The following is a 14,740-nucleotide window of genomic DNA, read 5'->3' on the forward strand; positions in this document are numbered from 1 at the left end:
TGTGTGATTTCATGAAGTGGAACCATTTTGGGCCCCCAAAAATAGAAGTACTTTTTTTTTTACTTATCTGTGGAACAAATTTTCAATCCAAAAATAAAAACTTCATCAATCTATTTGTTTGCCTCTTGAAGCTCTACCCTGTTACCAAAGCACAGTGAGCCTTCGGATCAGTCTGAAGAACTATAATCATTTTGAAAAGTAATTCTGCAGCAGCTAATAAAATTTATAAACACAGATACTCCTCATTCTATCAGACTCACTATAGCAAATCTATCAAACAGATACAAAGGCATTGGTACATATGAACATATGGAACAAGGCATTTATTGAAGCATCGTCTTAATGACAACAATCCAGTAGCTACCTGGATGTTCGTAATAGAGAAATGGATGAATAAACTGTTATATCATATGTTATGAAAACATGCGTATCTACTAAAAACAAGTGATAGCAGTTCTTCGTTGAAAGAGACACATTTTCAAATATTAAAAACTCAACAAATTTAACATATTTACAAAATAATGCAACCTGTTTTCACTCTTTATTAAATTTAAACAGAGTTTGCTCAGGCAGTGGCCAAATCTTACACAGCTTCCCAACACAATCAGACTGTGTGTAAAACCACTTTTCTTTGCCATAGTTTTATCAAAGCCCTTTTCATCTCACTGTTTCTTAAGCTGTAGATGAGCGGATTGAGCAGAGGAGTAAGCAACGTGTAAGCCAGTGACATCAGTTTCTTGGCTTCTGGTGAGTAGCCAGATTTGGGTTGTAAATAAGTCATACTGGCTGTGCCATAGAACAGGGTCACAGATGTGAGGTGAGAGGCACAGGTGGAAAAGGCCTTTTGTCTCCCAGTAGTTGAGGGCATCTTTAGGATGGCAAACAGGACTCGAATGTAAGACAAGAGGATCAACAAGAAAGGAACCATAACAATCAAAATGGTGCCTGTAAAGGCATAGATTTCAAATAAGAAGGTGTCTGCACATACAAGTTCTAGTACTGGGGGAGTCTCACAGAAGAGATGATTAATTTCACTGGGGCCACAAAACGGAAAACTAAATATCCAAGTGGTCTGCACAGTAGCCACCATGATCCCTGAGATCCACGAGAACATTACTAATTTCATAAAAACCCCTCTGTTCATAATCACCGGGTAGTTCAGAGGATGGCAAATTGCAGCAAATCGGTCATAAGCCATTGCTCCCAGGAGAAAACATTCAGCCCCACCAAAAAGAAGGATGAAATACATCTGTGCAAAACAGCCCATAAAAGAAATCATGGTTTTCTCAGTGGAGAGCACCACCAGCATTTCAGGCATAATGACTGCACTGAAACTCACCTCCACCACAGATAAGTTCAGCAGGAACAGGTACATGGGAACGTGGAGACTCTTGTTTAAAGAGATGATTACTATAATGATGGCATTTCCCATCAGGGTCACCACATAAATAACCAAGAAGACCCCAAAGAGATGCTCCTGGAGTTCAGGAAAGTTAGTAAAGCCCAGGAGGATGAATTCAACCACAGAGCTTTGATTTTGTCTTTTCATTTCAGTAGTTGAATCTTCTGTTGTTTTTATGGATCTGGTATTTCGAGTATGAAGTCACTCACAATCCCATAGTACGAGTTCGAATCTGGAATTCTTGACAGCAGATGTAATGACAAGCTCATTTTGACAGAACTTCAGGTTGGCACTTTTGAAGAATGGCCAATGACTTGTAATAGTGAATCTTTAAGACATAAAGAAGTGAAGTATTTTTGGTTCAGAAACCTTGTTTTTAAAGTACAAAATAACAGTCAATGTTATCTGGCAACATCTTTGTTATGTAGATTGCTCTCTCTCCTCTCGTAAGGCCAAGTTCCGTTTTAAAACCCCTTGCTTTCTGCCCAAAAAGTGAAGCAGTGTCCTTAAAGGCAGGAGCCTGTACCTCTTCCCTTAATTGGATTCTGCAAGCATTGAGCAACTGAACCTGCGTTGTGGTTACACCTGGATTGGGAGCTTGTCTGGAGCTTGGATGCAGTCCTAACTCTGCCAGTGTCTCCGAGATGGGTCTCTGCCTCTCCTTGCACTTGGGTTCCCCATCTATATGCGTTGGAAGCAGCAGAATGATCCTTTCTGGCTCTAACATGGGTGTTTCTCTAATTGGTTGATAGAAAACTGCAGGCTTCAAGGCCTCAACTTCAATCAGATAGGAACTGGGCTGAAGGGAGCATGGAATAGTGGTGGGTGGGCACACAGGCAGCATACATGCCGCCTGAGTCCCTTTGGGCCTGCCAGTCCCATGCACAAATGAACATTTTCCTCCCAATCCAACTGCCTTTCCAGAGCCCCTCTTAGGGCAAAGCAACTTTATTTTCCCTGCTCTCAACCAGATCAACAATCCCTGTCCCCCAATATTCCCTCACTGTCAGGGCCCACAAGTCTTTAAAATCTGGAGTCCCCCTGGCCTCACGAGTCCATCCCTGCTGACACTGCTCCACCTCACTGCATGTTTTCCTCTCCCTTCACCTTCTCTACCATTAAACGGAAACCTAACTGGCTATTCCATGTTTTATACCTCTTCCTCCAATCTGTACCTCAAATCTCTGACAAAACAATGTCATTCTCCCTCCCAGAAACTTCAGGGTCTCCCCTTATCAGTAGAATACAATACTCACTTCTCAGGCTGGCATTTAAGGGGAACCAGAGTGATAACAACTGCTTTAGGAATATAATTGGGGGAAAGATTATTTCTGAATGGACAGTGAGGGTGGGAAACCTAATCACTAGATGGCATGGCATGGGTGGAAGGTCCATTAGGCAGAGGAGAAAAAGCATAGGGAGGAAAGCTGCCTTGCTCAAACAGAAGGCATTCAATGGCAGCTTAGTACTAGAATGGAGCTATAAACTGGCCTTTGTGTGATGCTTCAAAAACTAGCAGAATTTTACTGTGGGACAAGAGGAAGCCAGAAGGACAGAAGGACACAGCAAGCTGAAGACATGTCTTGATTTCATATCATTAAGACATTAGCAGAGAGGAAAAGGCAATTGATTCACTGAGTCTGACCATAGTGATATTAAAAAGCAAATATATGTATTAACTATAACAAAATATTTGAAATTTAAAACATCTCCTAAAATTAATAAAACAGACTTGGCAGGAAAAAAATTTAAATATCGTTTCTAATAGACGAAACTACATATTCAGCTCCAGGCCTATAAAACCAAATAAGTTTGTAAAATGAGAAAATTTAGAGTATCCTACTAAAAGCAGACAACTATTAAGGAGCTGATAAGGAAAAGTTATGGAAAAGTTATGGAAGAAATCTAAATTGCTGCCTTCATGAGTAATTTTTTTTAAGCTGAACTTAAATGCTCCATCTTTTTTCCCTTTAACTTGAAATAACATAATGCTGATTCAGCTAATTCACTGACGTTCTACTGGCTCTGGCATTAACTAACCATATGATCTCGGTCAAATAACTCACTCATCAGGGCTTCATCCTTCTACCCAATTGAACTTATTTCTGACCACCTTCACCCCACTCCCTCAACTACATACCTCTAAAAATTGATGACTTCCACAAGCAAACCATTTATAGATCTCAGTACTGTCCAAAATTTTATGTGACTATGAAAGGCACAGCAACTGACTTTCTTACCTGAGCATTGAGTTATCACTTGGTAAGTACCTCCAATTATCAGTGGGTATAACCACAGATGGCAAACCCACCAACAGGTACTGAAGCAGAATCTTCAGTTCCTTGACTGTCCCTGATTTTCATCCCACTTATGTTTTACCTCTTTGATTAAAAAACACTCCTGATTCAATGAATTGATTTTATATTACAACGCAGTAAATTTTATGCCCTGAGAGAAATCTTCTCTGGAGAACTTACACACAATTTATACGGACTTTACTATATGGGGATAAGAAAGCCCCACTGCACAAACCTAGAATACCACTCTTCCAGGTTTCCATAGGGAATTAACACCTCTTCACACAAGAGACCCAATTCCACCAAGACCTTCCTCATTAAGAAATGAAAGCAGAGACTGAATGAATGTTAGTAAGTAGGTACAAATGGAGAAGAGAGAAAAGAATGTGAGCATGACTAAAGGCAGAGTGATTTGGACAGAGAATCTGATTGGACAAGATAGACAACTTGAGCAATGGTAAGGAAATGTGTTACAGCAAGTAAATTGAAGTTTCTTTGTGGAAGGCCTAGAGATACCAAAACCTTTATATTTTCTAGTAGTAATATGGAAATACTAAATTTGGGGGGAAAGTCTTTCAGATAATTTTGTAGTCGAAACTTTTTAACTTGAAGTCAAAACATCTGAACTAACATGATTTTGAGCCTCATGTCTCTTCTCTGGCTCTATTACTTTTTTGATAAAATCAAGATAATGTTATTAACTTCACAAGGTATGTGTAACAATCAGAGTTAAGTTCACATTGATTCGAGCAATCAATAAGACTATTACCTCAGTTCCAGCAAAGTATAGGGATGAATGAATCTGCAGGCTAGGCTTTATCCAGAACTCAGATAATGTGACCAGGACCTGGATTTCTTTTTTTCTCTATTTCTCATCTCTGCTTTTCTAGAGTAGGTTCTATTCTCAATGAATATTTTCCCTTTAGTGGCAGTAAGGATGCTAACACTTAGGAATAGATCCTCTCTGCATCCAGTGGGCAATGTACCAGTTATCCTGAGGATAAAGCGTTTTCATCTGCAAAAACTAATCCAAGAACCCCTCCTACATTATTTGCTATGGTGGTATTACATGACTATCTACCTATAAACCAGACACCGTGATTGTGAATGAGATGAGAAATGCTACCTAATATGCAATATTCATAGCATTCTATCCTATAACCAGGTACAGCATCAATTCCAACTATGCATACCTGAAAATGTTTACTTAAAAAAAATTCCCCAAAGGGAAATTTAGGTACTGTTTATAGGAGAAAGAGGTCAACAAATGATGGTGATTCAACACACAAATGCTCCATACATAAAACATGGTATACTTTAAATTATTGTATGAAGGAGGTGAGATGAAAGCTGAGAAACAATAAAGTTGTATTCTTTATTATTGCAAGATCAAGTGGACAAAAGTAGAACGAGGATGTAATAGATGGAGCAAAATCATATATATTGCAGAGGATAAATAGTAACATATAGTCCTGGATATGAATGTGTTAGGTAAAGAAGACAGGATTTCAAATGTTGGTGAAAGAGAAGATGAATAAATAGAAATGGGGACAGGGAAGTCCATAAATAAATCACTTCAAGGGCTTTGCATACCTTTGCAACTTGTTCCTAAGTCCAAGAGTGAGGGGAAAAGGGATATACCTACCCTCTTAAAATAAGTCAAGGAGTAAATAGTCACACACTCTACTAATGAATAAGTCTTCTCAGAATTGACAATCCCTTCATTGAACAAGCTGAGAACCTGACTGTAAAAGCATTGTTATGAGCCTATACGGATGTCTCAGTCCCCTGAGTCATGCTAAAGAAAGAAAGAAAGAAAAAAAAAACATTGAAGTGGGAAATGGGAAGTGTAATATACAGAGATTATCTTCTTTCCTATGAGTCTGTTACCTAAGAACAAAGCAACAGAGTAAGTGCTGTCAGCAGGCAGTGAGATCAGCAACAATTTGTGTGTACGGGTCAGTGGGGGAGGAGGGTGTTATGATGGTGGAATTGTTGGACCTATCATTGTATGTAGGACTCCCTTGAGCATTTCTTGAAAGGTCAGTCTAATGGTGATGAATTCCCTCAGTTTTTGCTTGTCTGGAAAAACTATTTCTCCTTCAGTTCTGAAGGATAGCTTTTCTTGGTATAGTATTCTTGGGCACCAATTATTTTCTTTCAGCACTTTGAAAATATGGCCCTGCCATCTCCTTGCTTGTAGAGTTTCTGCAGAGAAACCTGCTGTAAGTCTAATGAGGATTCCCTTATATGTGACTTGATGCTTTTCTCCTGATGTTTTTAGAATTCTCTTTTTATCTTTGACTTTTAACAATTTGACTATAATTTGCATCAGGAAGGATCTTTTGGGGTTGAATATATTTGGGGACTTTGAGCTTACTGGATCTGGGTGTTCATAACTCTCCCAAGACTTTGAAAGTTTTTAACTATTATTTTGTTAAATAGGTTTTCTATGACTTTTCCCATCTCTTCTCCTTCCAGTTCTCTCATAATACAAATATGTGTTGCTTAATGGTGTCCCATAAGTTCTATAGGTCTTTTTCATTCTTTTTAATTTTTTCTTTTTATTTTCACTCACCTAATTTCAAACAACCTATCTTCAAGTTCAGATATTCTTTCTTCTGCTTGATCTAGCCTGGCTGTTGAAGCTCTCTGTTGTATTTTTTATTTCATTCATTGAATTTTTTAGCTGCAGGATTTCTGTTTGGTTCTTTTTCATGATATCTGTAACTTTGTTAAATTTCTCCTTCATATCATGAATTATTTTCCTAATTTTGTTGATTCTTCTATATGTACTCTCTTATATTTCACTGAATTTCCTTAAGATTATTATTTTGAATTCCTTTTCTGGCAACTTATAGATCTTTTTCTTTTCTTCCTGTGGAATCTGTTATTGAAGAGTCATTGTGTTCCTTTGGTGGTGTCATATTTCCTTATTTTTTCATGCCTTTTGTGTTCTTGCATTGATGTTTCTGCATCTGGTGGAAAAATTGCATCTTCCAGACTTTATAGAGAAGTTTTCATAGAAAAGGACTTTCACTGCAGTTGTATCTTTGTATGGCTATCGAGAAACGTGTGGTGACTCTAGTTCTGAGTAGATGTAGTGGTGGTCTCTGTGCAATGTCTTCAACTAAAGTCAACATCAGCAATAACTGTGGGTGCCTCAGTGATGTGGCCTATAGCTTGCGGCAGTGGCAATGGTGGCATGGGTTGTTAAGGTGGTCAGTGTCAAGAGCTTTGGAGGTCCTCCTTTTCTCATTTTTCCCATAATGGAGAGATGTCACTGAGGTGTCTCCTCCTGATGTCAGGTTTGACATTGTCTACAAGCAGCTGCAACAGTGCTAGCTTCCAGGTACATGTGCTCAGAGCATCTGTGGAACTGCAGTACTAAGCGCAGGGTCTCAAGAACCTATTATGTGACCAACTTGGGTCTTGGTGTGCAGGTTCACCCTCTGTGGTGGGGTTGGATATAGACTGCCAACAGTATCTGTGACTCTGAGGCACCCCCTAGCAGCTCAGGCCTAGAGTGCCAGGTTGTATCTATGACTTTCACCCTGGAGATTAAGACATAACACTGGCTCAGCTCTGGGGAATAAGGGGTGCTTCAGAGGTTTGAGACCAGGGAACAAGGTACAGCTGCAACTTGGGAACCAGAATCAATAAGGTTCAGTGGCAACTAAGGTCCTAGGGGATGAGAAATTGTGTTGTGGTGACTCTAGACCTTGGGAAGGTGGGAGTATCCCAGACTTTGTGAGGCAGGTGTAGTGACAGCACAGAGTCCAGAATGATGGAGCACAACTGTGTTTGCGCCCTGGGGGACAAGGAGCAGCACAGCGATGACTCTACTCCCTGGAAATGGTGGGGTGTCTCAGTACCTCATGCCCTAGGGAGCTAGTCCAGCTCTAGGGAAGCAGGGTACTCGAGTTGTTTGGCCTCTAGAGCATAGTGTCTGAGCTCAGGCACTGCCCTGTTTCCCTGGGTTGTAGGGTACTAATATAGATATGCCCTGATATGTACAGCTGCTCAACCTAGCATCAATTCCCCAGGGGCAATGTGTCACTTCAACTAAGGACTGGGCGCATGACCACTCTGGATGGCCCAGGCACAATTTCCCTGGGATGCAGGTTGTACTTCAACTTACACTCCAAGGACACATGACTGCTCTGAGCAACTAAGGTATTGTTTTTCCAGGAAGCAAGATACTGCTTCAGCTCACCCACAGAGAGGCAGAACACAGCCACAACTGGGAAGGGTATATGCAATGACTCCCACAAAGTGCTGTTTCTCTGGAAGGTGGTACATAGCTTCAGCTAAAGTCCTGCAGGGCAGAGCATGACAGCAACTGGAGAGGATTTTGGAGCAGTTCTATGGAGACAGCGTTTCCTTGGGAGTGGGTGAGCAGCTTTAGCTCAGGCTCCTAGGGGCAAGGTGCAGCAGTGACTGGGAAGGATAGATGCAGCAGGTCTGCCAAAGCACTCTTTCCGTGGGAGGGAGTATGCAACTTCAGCTCCAGCCTGAAGGAGTGAGGTGCAGCAGCAGATGGGAAGTGTATGCACAGTTGCTTGCTGATTAGGGTTGTTGGGCCACTGGGTAAGGGTAGTTTGCAACCTCAGGGATGAGTGGGTCCTGTGGTCATTCACCCCCAAAGCAAAACACACTCCAGCAGTATTCCCAGGTTCAGGACAGCATTGTAATACAGTAGCTGCATGGGCCACAGTCAGGGGCTGAGGCAGGGGCTGGGACACAGGGCACAGTGTTAACTCCACCGGGGACAGAGGGGAGCACAGGTACAGTTATGGACTTCAGGCAGCTCTCTTAGCTGGGCTTAGTGCCTGTAAGGACTGCAGGGGTCCACAGCAGTGAGGACTGTAGGTGTCCAAGGTGCTGATGGGGGCTGCTGAGGTGACCTCGCTTACCTTTTCCCTGCAAGGAGAAGTCCTCACTGGTTTCAAGATGATCCCTGCTGGTGAATGGGTGATGGGGGTCAGGTGTTTCCTTCTGTTCTCTATGTGGCTGCCCTAAGTTTCTGTGCCCACCCAGGGTTTCTGTGGCTTCTTTAGTGAGCTTTGGTGCTCTTCTTTAGTTATTTTTGTCAAAATATAGTGGTTTATAGTGGTTTACTTGTTGCTTGGGCTGTCTTTGTGGGGGGATGCGGAGGACAAACACTATGGACTTCTAATGGGCTATCTTACTGTCATCAAAATCCAAGTTTATAACATTTTTTTAAAATCAGCAATTGAGGAAGAAGTAGTCTACCAGGAAGAGGCATACCCAATGCTCTTGCCTCTCAGGATTCCCTTTGGACACTGTAATATGATTTATATTTTAGGGAGCAGGATGGTAAGGGTAAGAACAGGAGTGGTATAAAACATAAACAGTTCACATCACAGACATGAAAGTCCCAATAGTTATATATGTCCTTTAAATATTTCCTATTCCCCAGGGTAAAGAAAGAAGCTTTTACTTTATATTCTCTGAAAGAGTTCCTCTTTCCTTTTGCATAGAAATATAAAAAATACATATCACTGCCAAAAAGAATGTAAATTTCTGTTATAAAAATCCTCCAGAAACATCACGATTGAGGGTCCCTAAGGTAGCAGTCCTAAAACCATAAGGACCCTCAGGGGCCTCTCCTCGGAGAACCAATCCCCAGTAATCTCTAAGCATCAGCCTGGTCTTGCAAAACTTCATGCTTAGGGCAGAGTTTATTTCATTCCTTCCTCAGATTTGCCTTTTAGAAACTTGATTGTGGAAGCAGTAGGGAGAGTGGATTTGAGGAGGCTGTTAAAGTTAACCAGGTGAACAGTGGGTAAGCTTCAGAAAATTAAGTGGTATTGGCAACTGGATTGGTGATTGATGGAAATCTGGGAGATGAGAACAAGGCAAGAGTCATAGCTGATACCTAAGTTTTAGCATAAGCCACTGAGCAAAACTTAAAAGACAAAGAGAGGTTTGGATGATGAGCTCAATCTGAAACATGTGAGTTTGAAGTCAACCAAGTAGAAAAGTCCAGTAGGCAGCAGGATATACTACTCTCACAATTTTTATTCATGAATCATACCACAACAAAGCTGGAAAATAACAGGAAGGAAGAAATAGTTTGAGTTGGTATAAAGGGATAAGATCTGGAGCTCTTCTGCCTTAAACAAAAGTGCAAAGAACTTATCTGTGGTGACAGAAGGGGAGGCAGAGTAAAAGGGTACATTTTGATGGTTCTAAGCTTGGTTCACCTTTGTATTCAGACCAGTCTGGGCATGACTGACAGCTGCCAGAGCTGGTACATTCAGAAACAACTTATTTGAATGACAGAGGAGACTTCAGGGGACACAGTAGCCCTGAAAGAAGAAAACAGAAGGCTAAAGCTTTGAAAATTGCTAATGGTGAGGAGCCAGAAGATGTGGGAAGATGGGAACAGGGCCAGGGCACTAAGACTGAGATTCTGAGCACAATCTGTGTCCTCATTTTAAGGAAGCTTAATGGCAGAGTCTTAAGAGAGTGGACTACCATCAAAGGGCAGGAAAACCAATTCATGAAGGAGGTCATCTCTCTAACATCCCTGGGGACATAGAGTTTCTAAGAAAGCCTCAGTGTGGTGACCTATGTGATAAACTGCCTAGATCTACCTTCAAGAATGAAGAATTTTCAGGAATGAAGATTTGGGGAGTGCTGTTGGCAGAAAGCCCTGAGCCGTCAGCCCCTAAAGGGACTGCTTCACCTGGGGCAGCTGTATCTACTAACTGATCAATGGCAGAGGATAAGGGGCTTGGCCCCCACTCTGAAGGTCAGGACATCTCTGAAGGACCATCCCTATCTTCAGTCCATTGAAGCCTTCAGGAAGTCTGCCTCACAACTCAACCTCTTTCTTTGCTAAATCCTACCCTACTTTTCTTCCCTTCCACAGATGTTGATCCCATTGCACACTAATCTTTAACACAGCACTTGATTCCTGCAGAACCTAATCTACACTAGTTAGAAAATAGGAATACTTGGGTCCTGGCAACACCAGCAGGCACTGAAGAGCCTGCAGAGGCGGGGTGTGGGATTCTGCACCTTTGCTTTAAACATAACCACTGAAACCCCAGAAGCACCTCTCTCACCAAATATAGCACCACCTTGAAGTACAGCTGAAGTTCCTGTGCCTTAGTTCCCTTATCTACAAAAGCAGAGGAATTAGCTTAAGACTCTTTAGGCTCATACCACTTCTTTTTTTTTTTTTTTTTAGACAGAGCCTCACTCTGTCAACAGGCGCCAGGCTGGAGCGCAGTGGCGTGATCTCGGCTCACTGCAACCTCCACCTCCTGGGTTCAAGCAATTCTCCTGCCTCAGCCTCCCAAGTAGCTGGAACTGCAGGCGCGCGCCACCACGCCCAGCTAGTTTTTTGTATATTTTAGTAGAGACGGGGTTTCACCATGTTGGCCTAGATGGTCTCAATCTCTTGACCTCATGATCTGCCCGCCTCGGCTTCCCAAAGTGCTGGGATTACAGGCATGAGACACCGCGTCCAGCCGGCTCATACCCACTTCTAGAATGCTGTTCTGTTTCAGTTTTCTGTTCATTAAAGTGACAACAAAAGAAAGACAACAAGGGAGATAAAATAACATGAAGAAGAAAGGGCTTCATGGATTACAAAAGCTGAAGAGCAAAGAATGAAGGAGAGAGTGGCGGAGATGACTGGGAGAGGTGCACATGCAAGCCTTGTAGGTTCATCAGGATTTGTTTCCCAAGTATAATGGGTTTTTCAATATTTTCCACAGATACAAATGTCAGAGTTTTATTTCAAAATTGCTAGTTTTTTTACTGTGCTAGGTGTTAAAATGAATAGATTTGGATTGAAATAAATGTCTCATAATTATCCCTACTCCTATGGAAATGATAATGTCATCTTCAAAATGAAGGAAGATTGACTTCAAGCTGCTTCAACAAAAAGTGGGTCTAATGAGAAAAGGTGTGATTAGAACCAATCTGGTCAAGAACACTATCCACCCACGCAATCTGGCAGAGTCATAAATTCATTCCATCTGGACTGGCTGCAAGACCAGATCAATACACCTGCTAAATCATCCCGTAGTCAAACATATGTTGACAGCTCAATCTTATTTTCATCAGCCTGATCTTAGGTACATGTAAAAGTAAATACATGTAAAAGTTTGGATTCGGTGGCCATTCAGACCCTGTGATTACAACAGACTATGAGCCCCTCAAGGGCAGGGGTTATTCAGTTTTGAAGCCCCTGTGCCTATCATGTGTTGGTAGAAGGCAAATTAGGCAGTTAGTAGATTTAATAATTGAATGGAAATATAAATGAACAACAACTAAGTATAATTAACTAATTTGAATTAATTTGTATCTATGTGACTTAACTTCATGTGAAATGGATCTCCAGTGAGCATCCAGTGTAAGGACAACAAAAAGATGTCCCATAAAATTTTCTTTTTTAACATATTCTCAGGTTATAAGAAGCAAATTGAAGTATTTTTTTAAATGGCTAAGTGTATTCCCATTTGGAATTTCAAACCTGATGGTTCCCAGTTTGATCCTCCCAAGCTTGAACAAACTTTCCCAAGTCATTCACAGACAAGTTTTTAGCTACAGAAATGAAAATCCTATGTCTTTATTTAGTGGTGTCTGGGTGCTTTCCCAAGATGGTGGCATTGAGGATATCTTCAGGCTTATCTAAAGTAGAAACTTTTCAGAAAGTAATGCAGCAATATTCTATCTGTTAAAATTAACAATACATTTACCCCTTGATCCAGCACTCCCCCTTGGGATATATACACATACAGCTGTTTATTGCAGCATAGTTTGTTGTGGCAAAAAATTGAAACTGATATCCAACAAATACTGTAGTATTGTATAAATAGTGCAACATCCAATATTAAGCAGTGACTTAAAAGGATGAATTAGACCAAATGAACTAACCTGGAGAAATATCTATGATATATGGCATTGCCAAAATACACAGTCCTTCCTATCCGTACAAATGCAAATTGTGTGCAATGGCCTACAACCAAGTAACACCACAGTGTGTGTAAAACCACTTTCTTCTCCAGTTTCTCAAGTACCCTTTAGATCTCAAGCTGTTTCAACAGATTCAGCAGAGATATGAGCAGAAAATAGACCAGAGATTTAAGTTTCTTATTTTCTAAAGAGTAGCCAGATTTAAGATTTTTTTAAAAAATAAATAACCAAAAAAATAAATAAATAAAAAGAGTAGCCAGATTTCACTTATAATAAGTGATATTGGTTGTACCCATAGAAGACAAATATATGACAAGAATTTCAGTAAGAAAAAAGCCGTAAGACAGAATGATGCAGATTTCATGTATATAAGCTCCAGCATTGGTGAGACTTCGCAATAGGGACCATTAATTTCATTATAGCCACAAAAGCAAAGATTAAGTTTGTGTCCCCAAAATGCAACACAGAAAGACAAATTATGAGGAAAAAAATGCAAGACTTAAAGATTAGATCTTAGAAGACTAGATCTTAGAAGACTCAACAACTACATGCAATTTTTACCAAGAAATTCTAACTCATTGGAACATGAGGTGTTTTTGTTTGTTCCAATAACTATTACCAATTAGATCATGAAAAAAAACCTTTTCCAATTACGTAGTATCTCTCTTGATGACATCTTGGGCAGACTTATGTATGTTTTCAGCTAGTTAGTTGTTAGACTAGTTTCATTTTACTATTAAGAATTTAATCTCTTTAAAAATCCAACCTTATACCTTATTCAAATTCTTCTTGTTCCCCACCTCAAATATATACTAAAGTGACAGCAGATACAAGTTGGGGCAGTGGAAGCAGATTGTGCCCCCCAGATACTTATCTTGCCATCTTTTAGCAAAGATGTGGAACAATAGGAACTCTCATACATTTCTTTTTAAATTTTAATTTTAGATTCAGGGGAAATGTGTGCAACTTTGTTATAAGAGTATTTTGTGTGATGCTGAAGTTTCGGCTTCTATTGATCCTGTCACCCAGATAGTGAGCATAGTACCCAATAGAAAGTTTTTCAGCCCTTGCCCCCATCTCTCCTTTCCTCTTTTTGGAATCCCAGTGTCTATTGTACCCATCTTTGTGTCTGCGTGCACCCAGGGTTTAGCTCCCACTTATAAGTGAGAACATGCAATATTTGGTTTTGTTTCTGGGTTAATTTGCTCAGGATAATGGCCTCTAGCTGCATTCATGCTACTGCCAAAGACATGATTTTATTCTTTTCACGGCTGTGTAGTATTTCATGGTGTATATGTGCCACATTTTCTTTTTCAATGCACAATTGATGGGTACCTAGTTTGTTTCAATGTCTTTGCTATTGGAATAATGCTTTGATAAACACATGAGTGCAGGTGTCTTTTCAGTAGAACAATTTATTTTCCTTTGGGTACATACCCAGAAATGAGATTGTTGGGTGGAATGGCAGTTCATTTTTATTTCTTTGAGAAATCTATAAACTGCTTTCCACTGGGGCTGAACCAATTTACATTCCCACCAACGTATATAAGCGATCCCTTTTCACCACAGCCTCGCCAGCATCTGTTGTGTTTTAACTTTTTAGTAATAGCCATTCTGACTGGTATGAGATGATATCTCATTGTGGTTTTGATTTGCATGTCTCTGATGATTAGTGATATTGAGCATTTTTTTGCATGTTGGTCAGCCACTTGTCTCATACATTTCTGATGGCAGTGCAAATTATTACATTCACTTTGGACATATATTTGGCAGTGTCATCTAAAGATGAATGTCACATGCCCTACGATTCAGCAGTTTCATTCCTGCATATATCCAACAGAAATTCATATATACATATACCAACAGACACACACAAGAAAGTTCATAGCATTATAATTAAGAGCCAAAAACTGGAAATAATTCAAATGTTCACCAATAGTAAAATGGACAAATTGTGGGTTGGTGAAATGACAGAACACTATACTACAAAGAAAATTAATGAATCATTGCAATAATAGGAGTAAATCTCAAAAACATAACGGAGAGTAGAGAAAGCAAACTCGAAAGAATATGCATTATATAT

The 14,740-nt window shown here is 40.3% G+C and overlaps 1 protein-coding gene across 1 annotated transcript; it reads right to left on the reverse strand.

The window, feature by feature from the left end:
• Nucleotides 1-520: 520 nt before the first annotated feature.
• LOC116525358 (olfactory receptor 10A3) lies at nt 521-1,615 on the reverse strand. The gene has a single exon (XM_032241162.1). The coding sequence runs from the start codon at nt 1,547-1,549 to the stop codon at nt 605-607; it is 945 nt and encodes a 314-aa protein (XP_032097053.1). The 5' UTR covers nt 1,550-1,615; the 3' UTR covers nt 521-604.
• Nucleotides 1,616-14,740: the final 13,125 nt, after the last annotated feature.

This window comes from Sapajus apella, unplaced genomic scaffold (genome assembly GCF_009761245.1).
Source record: "Sapajus apella isolate SASKATOON/1434 unplaced genomic scaffold, GSC_monkey_1.0 scaffold47, whole genome shotgun sequence".
Taxonomy (NCBI): domain Eukaryota; kingdom Metazoa; phylum Chordata; class Mammalia; order Primates; family Cebidae; genus Sapajus; species Sapajus apella.

What these genes read in the sequence shown, in the direction of transcription:
- LOC116525358 (XM_032241162.1), bottom strand. Translation starts at nt 1,549, where the DNA reads ATGAAAAGACAAAATCAAAGCTCTGTGGTTGAATTCATCCTCCTGGGC.